General features: G+C 29.3%; 1 protein-coding gene across 6 annotated transcripts in view; it reads right to left on the bottom strand.

The window, feature by feature from the left end:
• Window positions 1-967: 967 nt before the first annotated feature.
• Window positions 968-11,867, bottom strand: part of LOC145278157 (apoptosis-inducing factor 3-like) — a 160,440-nt gene continuing 149,540 nt past the window's right edge. For 5 of the 6 annotated variants that reach the window (XM_080130460.1, XM_080130445.1, XM_080130452.1 and 2 more), the window contains 4 exons: window positions 11,416-11,514; window positions 8,142-8,211; window positions 6,411-6,515; window positions 2,072-2,328 (listed from right to left, as the gene is read on the bottom strand). In XM_080130460.1, coding sequence (XP_079986586.1) covers window positions 2,298-2,328; window positions 6,411-6,515; window positions 8,142-8,211; window positions 11,416-11,514 — 305 coding nt within the window. In that variant the 3' untranslated portion in view covers window positions 2,072-2,297. Of the gene's footprint in view, window positions 2,329-6,410; window positions 6,516-8,141; window positions 8,212-11,415; window positions 11,515-11,867 lie in introns of all 6 variants that reach the window. The other variant, XM_080130439.1, reaches the window with a different exon arrangement.

The following is an 11,867-nucleotide window of genomic DNA, read 5'->3' as shown; positions in this document are numbered from 1 at the left end:
TGAATGGACAACAGAGATTTGAATCATCATGTTTTGACAACTTGTCAAAACATGATGAACTCAGTTTGCACCGAAAGATGTAAACAGAGACTGAAAGTCACATGTCACAGTTTGTGCAAGCATAGTTGAAAATTGGATTGAGGACACTAAGGAAGACAGGTGGGCTAAAAACAGAAGACATGGGGGAGAGGGGGGATCTCAGAATGGAGACAGAAATCTCCCCAAGCCAAAGATCGTCGATTATTCCCTTTTACTATGATGAGTACCTGGGAGTGAATAAAATACATAAAATCTCACATCGTCTTGTAGTGTTCCTTTTAAACAGATTCTATCTCCTCCAAGGATAGTTAACGAACCTCCCAGAAGAACCAATAGCAGAAACAGGTATGTCATGTTATGCATATGTAATATATGTTCTGACACGCATGCACCAACACGGAGATGAATCACGGGCCGCTAAAATAGACATTAAGGATCTGAAGCCAACAATCTGTTACACAACAAACACAACATACATAGTTACATACATATGGTCCGTTATGATAAGAACACAACAGACATTTATTAATGCCACGTACACATTCAACACAAATACGTCACAAACGCACCTATACAACAAAATATCACTGTGTCATTTATTGGGTGGATTTCTATCAGTATTTTGTTTTTATTTTTTATTTTTGAGCAATTTATCAAAGGTTCCTGTGCAGCGTTTATGGCAGCCATGATTATGTTTTGTTCTCACTGAATAGAGTGAACATGCAATTTCGTTTGAATCGAAAAACGCTTTAAAATAAGTTAAAAAAACAAAAAGTTATCCAGGTAGGTAGAAGAGTAATTTATTTTGTCTTTGGTAGCATTTATTTGTTATATATTTATTTTTTTCCATTTTTTCATTTTGCTTTTCTATACTGCAAAATGCCTGTCTTTTTACATAAAATAAAAGTTAAGCCAAAAACAAAAAAAATATTAGAATAATTATTTTATTCAATGAAACGACAATAAATGTAAAGATCTGATATTCAAGTCACCAATCAGAAGACAAAACTGTAATATGCATGTATATATTTATATATGTATACACATATATGTGCGTGTGTGTGTGCTTGCATATGTGGTGACATGTTTATATGTGTGGTTTGATTTGGTTTACAGTATATCAACCTTTTTAGGGCTATTTAATATCAAGACAATACAATTCACTGTATACAATTTGTTGAACACAAGTTGCTATTTTACCGACAGCTGGGGGAAATTGTGGAATCATACTTTTCCCAACTTGGTATAGCTGATTTCATAGTATGTGATGACATCCATTAGGCCAATCACATATTTCTCATGCACCAATGTGTGAGAGTGTATACTTTTGAATGTGTGTGACCGAAACATATCACACAATTGTAAGAAGGTTAATATCTGGAAGAATAAACATTTCTATGAACAACATCAAAATCCTCATTTCTCAGCACCAAATATTCTGTTGCAAATGAATTTATACACCTTGATTCAATTAGTAAATAATTCAAAGAATACTTTTTTTTTTGAATGAGATATTAATAGTAGCTCCAGTTATCAACTTTTAAATGCTATATATAAAAATAAAGAAAAATTTGTATGTTATACATACCCATGATGAAACGAAAATATCATATTCCAAAAATCACATAAATTGATCAAGTAGTTTTATTTTTAGATGAGAAAATCAATTTTTTTAAGCATCCAAAGAATAACTGTCTTGCCTGCCAATTTGCAAAAAGATCTAACACAAAAAAAAAGCAAGGGAGGTAACTCAATAATTCATACTAGATTTATGTTGTAATGCCTATGAATTCACATCAATTGCTTAAAAATGATTTTTTTTATAAAAATAAAACTATTTGATCAATTTACGTAATTTTTGGAATATGATATTTTCATTTTGTCATAAGTATGTGTATCAAAGATTTTTTTTAAATTTATATTTTTATTATAGAGAGAATTCTGGACAAGAACCTAATCTTACTTAAAAAGTAAACTGTACTTTTTATCTTATATAAATACTTTTGTTTTGTTAATATATTTATAATATATATTTCTTAATAATTAACGCACATAACATGAACAATTGTATCAATTGTGTTGCCCCATTACTTTTTTGAGTTTTTTTTTCTTCTGGAAGACATCTTGGATCAAACATGTCACTGTTTTTACTGAATCGCCATCTAACCATCACGATGAATCACATCAGTATTTTGGAAATCAACTAGCAGATACACTGTATTCAATTTGATCCCCAGGATACTAACATTTGTTCAGATTTAACTAAATAGCCAATCATTCGACTTGTTCCTGAAAAAAATAATAAATAAAATTACATTTCAATTTCAATAACAACCAAAATAGCATACATGATGTTAATAATAGTATACATTTATAAATCCATATTTCGTTTGAGTATTAGAATACAGTATTTTAATTTTTCAATAAATATAATAAAGAATATACAAATATAAAACTGTAATAGGGCGTTTGAAGTAAATATTTTATGTATTATAATACTGTTATTTTGTTACAGTTACAGACTTCATTTTATCTTATTCTCTTGCATGATTGCACACTTAATTATACAAGTTTCTAGAATAAATCTGATAATTTTTCATATTCATTTCAAAACCATTTCAAATATTTAATAACGGTAATTTCTGATGGTTTATTTTCTAGCATTTCAACATTTCAACCCTTTTCGGGTCATTTAATGCCAAATCCAGTCATGTTGGTTCAAGTTCTATATATTTTCAAATATTTATCCATAGTCTGACGGGTTTCTAGAGGAAAATTGTTGCTTTTGTTTGGACTTTGCAGAACAGGATTGCATTTTGTAAAAGTTAAGGAAAAACCAATATCATCAATGTTTGGTGCATTTTGGGTCAGGATGCCAGCATCTTCGGACGGCCCGCTCTAGTAGCACCAGAGATAATCTCAGAACCATCTGAAATATTTAACACCAGTAAAGTGTAACATATATATTTTTTGTGTATGATTGGTGGGTTTGAGAGAAGGAGACCATGGATGATTGGAAAGTCTTAACCAGAGAACACAGTTTAGAATGAGAGAATTAAAACTAGATGTGTTTTGACGAACCTTACAACTTATATTTCATTTATAATTCTCTTTTTACCCAAGACCATACCTTGTTCAATTTTGTCTCTGTTTGCATAAATGCAGCACTCTCATTAGATTTTTTGGAGTTATTACTTATCAAGGCCCAAAAGCCACTTGAGGATAAGGGTTCATGAGTGTACAGTAGGGCAGGTCGATTTGCAATTTTTTTCAGAAAATCAACATGGCACTGGTGATGATAGTTGGGATTTGATGTGATAAGAACATATACCAAAAATTAGATTCCCATCTTGAACAGAAAATTGAGCATTTAATTTTAAAAATCATGTAGAAAAATGCTGAAAAATCCTTCATTTTCATAGCATTTTTCATAACACTGACTTTGAAATTTCATTATTTTTATAAAATATTCAATTAAAATTGATATATTTATATGAAATACATTGAAAGAAAAATAAATACATGAATTATTTTAATTATGAATCACAACTTGCAAAATATCTCAACTTTTACTGCATTGATTAAAAAAAAATTGTAAAAAGCTAATTAGCAACTAAGTCTTAAATTTCACAATTCAAAAAGATATGTGGAGATGTATTACACAATATAACAACTTGATACAAGTTACAGAACCATGTATTTTAATTTTTTTATTAAACGCAATAATATAAACTTATAATAGAACTAAATTGTTCTGTATAATTTCCTTTTGAGGAAAATGAAGGTCTAATTTGCTGGCACGATGACTTTGTAATAATGTGTCTATGTCTTGCTTCCTGCCCATATACAACTTTTTGAGAAAAATCAATCAAATTTGATCAGTGTGTGGCTGCAAAATTGATAGCAGTAATCTTTTCATTCTTTTTTTTTGAGTTCTTCACTATTTCTAGAAAAAATAACACACACAAAAAAAATTATTTGAAAACACTTGTTTTTTTTATATTTTTGCGATGTAATATGAATAAAACTAACTATTGTTTAGGTAAATTAAGAAAACTAATAAAATTTAATGGATAACTATTTATTTACCTAATGGATAAAATCGTTTGAATGCCCTCTTCTCTCACATCCAATTAATCTGAGTTTATCATCAATATTATATTTTCCGGAAGTAGTGTAAAAGCACTATATTTTGAACAGTTTAAAACAGTAATTTGGATTTCAGTTAACTGTTTTGTTCTCTGAATCATATTAAAATATACTGTTATTGGTTAAAAAATATATTGTCGGTTTTGATTTCAAACAAACTAACTGCATACACTTGGATGATAAATTTGACCAAAATATTTAATTTATCATAGTGTTTGAGGATAGACACATTAATCTTGTGGCTTATGTTAGCCATCTTCTTTGATTCAAGGGCCCAATTATCTAAGTTAACTTCTCCACAAGAAATGCCAACAACATACTCAAAAAGTAGCCTCTGGTCTTCACACTTAAATTATTTGTTTCTTCTGCTGTCAGATAATGATGATTAGGAGGGACACTAATTTTTTAGAATTCTACTTGAGGCAAATCTTGATAATTATTGATACAAAGTTTCCCCAAAGGACCAGTAAATGTTGTTAGGCTTTTTGTTGTTCCATCAATTAATTTAAAAATTGCTGTAAACAGCAGTTCTTCTAGTGGAACCTGAAAATTAGAAAATTTGCATGTTTAATAATAGAGCTAGATTACATAATAAATACCAATATATTATTTTATTTTCCACAAAAAAAGGAACATAATTGCAGGTGAATCTATAGAATTAATTTTACCTCCTTGTTAGGAGGACAAGTGTAGATTATGTGCCTTGTTTGACAATTTTCTGTCTTGCACTTTACTGCAAAGTCATCACTTTTCAAGACAGAACGTTTACAGCTACAAGAAAATATATCAAACAGTCTGTCTAGCTGTTCCTTCATTCTTTTCACTTTGATTGCTGCAAGAAATTTCCTGTCAATCTGTTTGACCCTCTTATAGCAAAATATATTGACCTTCTGTCCTATATAATATTACCTTAACAAGGGCAATTGTGGATTGACTGCTTGCCGAATACTAATTATTTCCTTGGCAATTAACTTAGAAATCTCACTATTTTTTAAGTGGGGATAACTTTCTAGGAACTAACTAAACTGGATGACTTGTCGTAAAGTTGGGGGTGCTGTTTCATCCAAACGACAAGGTGGACCAGCAAATTTTGTGAACCACGGGTTAAAACTGAACGTTGTGCTTTTACTGACATTCTAATTTGAAAAGTAAAATAAATGGATTATAACTGAAGGAAATTGTATTAGGCCATCTTCCAGTTTCATACGTAAAAAAATAAGTGCTAGTTATAAGAAATAATGAAAAACTTTGTAGAGTTGAATTAGATGTATTGAAGAGAGAGGACCAAACCAAATCAGAGGCATAGTAGTGTTTAGTTTAGACATTTTTAGCAGATTTTAGCTCCTCCTTCGATAACATGAATTTATCCATAAAGAGATTCATTCTTGCTGTAGCTGTGTCATTTTAAACGAGTGTTTAGTGTTTAGAGTTTGAAAAACCAGTGCTTGTTCATCTATGTTACTATGCTATTTTTAATAGTATTTTCAAGTTAAATTTAATTTTTATTAAATTATTAGGTGAAAGTACAGAATAGTTACAATACAACCTCTTTCCCATATTAAGAATAGCTTTCTAAATAACAAAGTTATTTTAGCACAATAACATAGCTGCACAAATAATGAAAAACATTTAAAGGAGTTTCCTTATTTACTCATATTAATCTTTATGAGTTATCTGATTTTAAAACTATAATTTTAGAAGGAAAACACTACTTAAAAACAATTACTCCCTAAAAATAAAAGAAATTAAAATTTGACACTAATTTTCTGCAAAGTAGTTTTTATGAAATAGAAAAACTTCACGTGGTTATGTTTCATAAAGAATATGTAGAATAAAATTGTATGGACTATTTTTTTTTTTAATATAAAATTGGAGTATTACCATATTTTAATAAAAATTTCAAATAAAATTTGATGTGCAATATTAGGTTGGTGCAAAAATAATGTTTTTGACGTTCATTTGAACGTCAAAAAAAGGCCATTATTTTTGCACCAACCTAATAGAAAAACAAAAAGATAAAACAAAAATGTTTAAATTCACTGCAAACAATTGAAATATAATAATATATATTTTAAACTAGTCTTTTTCATTTTTCCTTTCGAAATAATTAAGCCTAAATAATTATGCTTTAAAATTAATAAACAAACGTTAATTTTCAATATCAATAACGAGCGTGTTTTGCGACGGTGAAATCTTATAACAAAATATAAAACTTTACTTACGTAACATCTGATTTTGATAAAGTTTTTCCGTTAAATAAAAGTTCTGCAAACTTTGAAACAATCGGATCATGATTAAGACTAGCCACAGCAACAGCTTTATCGTCTCTGAAAATAGAAAAATTAAAAAGAAAGGAATTTGTAAGTATTCCTTATTTTAATTTGTAAAATTGAATTGTGCAATTTTATTTGTAAATTTTATTTTGTTAGCATTGTAGATTATTTGAATTTTATTTTTTAACCAGATGATGGAGGTAAATTCATCACTGGCATTTAAACTATAAAAAATATTTTTTTTAAAAACTGATTACATCGCATCACTAACACACCTAGTAATAAATAAAGAAAACAATAAAATGGTAGCTATTTTTGTTTTATTTTAACCAAAATACAATTCTATTATGAAGGAACACAATTTATGGTGTATATGCAGAGAACAACCGTTCTTCTATGAACGTTGCTGCAGCATATTCTGGCAACTTACGTAAATTGTCAGAATATGTCGAAAAGCTCAGCCAATACAGCATACGACAGTTAATAAATTGCAAGAAATGATCTCACGACATGTTCGAAATTTACAATGAGAGTATGACATCAAAACACACCGTGATGATTGCAAAAATTTGTGAAGAGTACTTCCTTAGGAATCCAAGGGCAGATAACCGAAAATCTTCCTAATAAAATAGCCTACTTTCTAACCTTAACAGATAAAAATGAAGTAGATAAAAAAACATTTTGTCATAAAAATAATTTTTTCATAACCCCCACCCCCAAAAGAAAAACTGTAAATATTTATTCATGAATCTTACTGTAGGTTGATGTTTTCTCTTGTATTTCCATTTTTATTCATCAAAATTACTATCAATGAATGTTTTGGATCATTATGTTTTCTTTTTTTTTTTTTTCTAGCATTTTAAAATTTGAATTGAAAGCCATGTTTCCGATTGGTAGCTATTCTGTATAAATTCTGAGATGAAAAATAGTTTCCGATGGGTAGCTAATCTGTATAAGTCTCGAACTTTAAAAGTTTGCAAACGAAAAGCAAAGATCTTTCTTGTGTGGACATGAAAAATTATGTGCAGGAATTCCAAAAGATCCAGTTTTTTTTTATGGAATTATTTTGGTTTCTGATTAGTTGCTAGCAGAACGTGGCTCAATTTGATTGGCCAGTTCCTATGGCCAGTGTCTATAAATAGAATCTTCTAATTTTCTTTAAATATACTCCTTAATTATATCAAAAATATTACAACAGAAACCAAACCTAGCATTATTCATTGCAATCTGAAACACGTTCATATACATGTTAAAGCTACAAACATTATTACTACTATATACTACCCAATATATAGTAATAATTTCCAAAGTTATAAAAAAAATATGACTTGAGTATCATCTGCTAGAATCAAAGCCAGAATATTCAGCGCTCCAGTCTTAGTCGTTATTTATCTCTTCAGCATCATTACCATCTGAAATACCAACAGATGAATACAAAAGATTAAAAAATTAACTGACTTTGAAATATGAATGTTTAATTTTGCATATGCGCAAAGGTAACCGCAATATTGATGTTTTATCTGATTTACCCTGCCAGGGTCAACTGTTTTGTTTTCAATTTTGACCACTTAGCAGCAATTTTTGAAGACTAAAAAGCAAACTGAAAGTGTGCTACAGGTTCAAATACCCTATATATTAAATTTTACCTTTGTAAATATATGTATAGATATAAATACTTACTTGATGAAAAATGTGGCTATTTTTTTCTCCTCTTCAAAAACAACAGTATCATCATAACCAGCACCATAACCTAAAGAAAGTTAAAACAAAATATGTTGAAATTCTTTTTCTTTTTTTTTACAGGGAGGTCACCATTTATCAAGGCCCAGAAGCCACTCGAGGATAAGGGTTATTTTGTGTACAGTAATCAATGAGATAGTATTGCAGTATTTATTAGTATTGGAGATTTGATAAAGTGTCATTACCTAAGGGGGCAGTTCATCAGGAATTTGTTTAAGTTGGACTTGAAGACATCCATGTTGAAGTCAGGAAGGAAACAGGCAAGCGGTAGACAGTTCCACAGGTGTGCAGTTCTAAGAAAGAAGCTTTGTTCATGGAATCTACGCTTTGATTTAGGCATAGATAAAGGGTGGGGAAAATTATTGACAGTGGATTCAGCTAGATGGGTGTTTATCGTGAAAGATTGGCGAGGGGGCCCAGAGATTGGAGCTCAGACGAGCACCTGCCATGGAAATAATGATAAAACAAAGATAGGCTCGCAACGTCTCTTCTGTGGGAGAGAGGTTGCAGGGAAGAGAAAAGGGCATCCCCCACTAAACCACGAAGTCTAATTTGTACTCTGTCAAGGCAGAAAGAAAACAATGTTTTTTCATAAAAACAATGATTGGATTTTTTTTTTTTTTTTTTTAACTGAAATCAGTTTTCTTTCTTTTTTTTTAGTCTTGAAAAGAAATTTACATCATCTTTATTACTAAAGTAGTTGTTCCATAAAAAATGGCAGGAGAAATATTACATCTTTCAGACAAATAAATGAAGCATTGAAAAAATAGTCAAACTTTTCACATCAGAATAAAATGTATTTCTCTTTTAACAATAAGAATTATATGCTTCGACTTTAGCTTCATCCCAATGATCATTTATTGATTGTTTACCTAAACCAACCAGAGCTAATTTTCATTTTGTATATAATATACCCGATATCATATACTGAATTATCTCCCTTAACATTATATGCTCTATATTATACATATATTGAAACAGACGTGTGTATTATCACGACCACCAAGATATAGAAGGCCTGTTAACTAAAAATGCCTGCTGGCAATGTAGGTAAGATTTGTCAAACTATCACTGTCGCATACTATATGAGGACATTTTTAAAAAGATTTAAAACATGTTAAAAAAGAAAATAAAAGGAACCCAATTTGATTAATACTGAAACTGAACTTTATTCAATATAAAATATAAATATTATGTAAAATTACGTAATTTTAAAGCAATATACAATCTAATAATGATAAAACTGAATTATGAATTTAGGGAACAAATAATTAAAGAAACATTAAACACAAACATTTCTTGGCCTTCGGAACAAGATCACAGTGTAGTATCTGTTTTGATGCTACATTTCACCTTTTCTGTCCTCGGTTGGTGGAGGAGAAATCTTTCATGACTGATATTATTTTTGTTCCTATCCAGAGTGCCCCTTATTGGGAAGCTGGATTTTCCCCACAAGATTATATGCTGAAATATTTAAATAACTATTACTTTAAATACAGAAATTATATTTAAAGTTTTGGTTTTCTGTTCTTCTATGTTCATTTTTCCCCCATGTTTTTCATCAAAATGTGTAGCGTATTTTCATCAGTTACATGGTTAGGAATCCTATACTCCACTATAATCTTCATTTTCATACCAGTGCAGAATATATGAATACGAAAATGAAGTTCACATAACTACTAAAAGACATAATGTAAACATTGGTTAAAAACTAACAAAAATATAATAAATATCTATGATATTGTATTACAAAATAATATTAGAAATACACTCAATATATGTCAGCTTATGTCACGGTAACATATATTGAATGAGTTTTTAACAGTCTTTTGTATAGTTTTTAGTTTGAACTTATTTTTCCCAAACTTAACGTATTTAACAGCGAGCTCGCCGCCATTTGTCTTTTTCAAATATAGCGATAAACACTATGATTTTCGAACCGAGTAAACATTTTACATTAAATAAAAACACTAAAAACTTATCCAGTTAGATAGAAAAGTAATTTATCTTGTCTTTGATAACATTTATTTGTTATATATTATTTTTTTGACAACTTTTTTGAATCTATGTGTATAGTAAAACAACACCCCCTTTTTTCATTAAATTGTTAGGTGAAAGCGCAGAATAATTAGAAAGCCCCCGTTAAAAATAGCTTTCTAAATATTTCAGCATGGTGCAAAACAACATCTATGTATAAGATAAAACAAGAAAATATTTATATTTATTTAATGTACTTTAATGTTTTTAGTTCATATCAAAACTAATTAAAACTGATTAGTTAATTAATTGTTAATTAATTTGTGTTGTTCGTATATCTTGGGAGAGAATAAAAACTTTCCTATTTCATTTCCCGTTTCAGTCATGTAAATCATTTACAGTTAAAATGTTATAAAAAACAAAAACTTGAAGTTTTAAATATATTTCTAAGAAATAAAGTATGCCCGGTGCTAAAATATTGAAAATTCATCGATCATAAAAAAAAAAAAAAAAAAAAAAAAACTGTTGTGAAAAATGCTAACTTTAAAGTATTTAGAAATACTCAGTTAAAAGTTTTATTTATTTTTAAAAAATGGACTGAAAAATATTATATAAAAATTGTTTGTTTTGCTGTAAAAAAAATAATAAAATTTTATATTCGATTTTCTTCGATAGAAATAAAAGTTCAAAAACGAGTTCACTTACTATATTTTATTAGATTAAATTTATCCCAATGGGCAATTATAATAATTATCCAAATAGAAAATTGTTCTTTCTCTTTAGAAGAACATACATGGACGTTCGGTAACAGCTATATTTTTTATGCCTGTTAGCGTGACCGCGTGGTTGAACACCCGAAACTTTCTATACTTACAAATTGATCACGAAATGACGTCACACTGTCATGTTCATTGGCCTATCCTCTCGGTAGCCATGGTATTATGCCTAATTATTAGCAAATACATGTATTTTCGAGATTCAAATGTTTAGTAATTGTGTGGATGCATATAACATTGTTAAAATAAATATTTATACAAATAATATGCATAAATAATTACACATGAAGAGTTTAATATTTATATAATAAGTAAAAATATGAAAGATTACGCATTTACATGAAGGTAATAAAATTTGATTAAGAAAGTTTAAAGAATGCTTAGGAGAAAGTTATATAGATAGAAGCAGTTTGTAATGGCCGTGAACAGTGTTAAGCTTAAATTTGAATCGTAATACTGACCTGCATAGCGAATACTTTTTCCAAACATCACGGACCAAAAATATGGCACGCTCTTCAGTTCCTGCTTTTTTCCTAACATATTCAAGGCAGCATTATGACCTGTAATTAAAAGAATGATGAAAGAAGAACATTTGAATGGTTGGAGAATGTAACAGGGTGGAAGGATGTAGTTATTATTTTCTCTATATAAATAAAATGAACTCATTTTTTCCCCCCGTCTGATTTTGACATTAATAGGATTAAAAATCAAGATATTTCATGCAAATATAATATGCACAAACGGCAGAACAATATCTGAGGTGTGTTATAGGCTTATTATTTCTCAAATTCCTCGATAATCTTAGATTTCTATACTTTTTCTGCTGAGAAGTCACGGCCAAAATCGGTTAAGATCAATGGAAGTGGTAAAATATTTTCTCTCTAATAAATTCCTCCTCCCCCTGCCACCACTT

Source organism: Euprymna scolopes, chromosome 1 (assembly GCF_053919585.1).
Source record: "Euprymna scolopes isolate OS-2025 chromosome 1, ASM5391958v1, whole genome shotgun sequence".
Classification (NCBI taxonomy): Eukaryota; Metazoa; Mollusca; class Cephalopoda; order Sepiida; family Sepiolidae; genus Euprymna; species Euprymna scolopes.
This window is presented reverse-complemented; position numbering and strand designations above follow the sequence as displayed.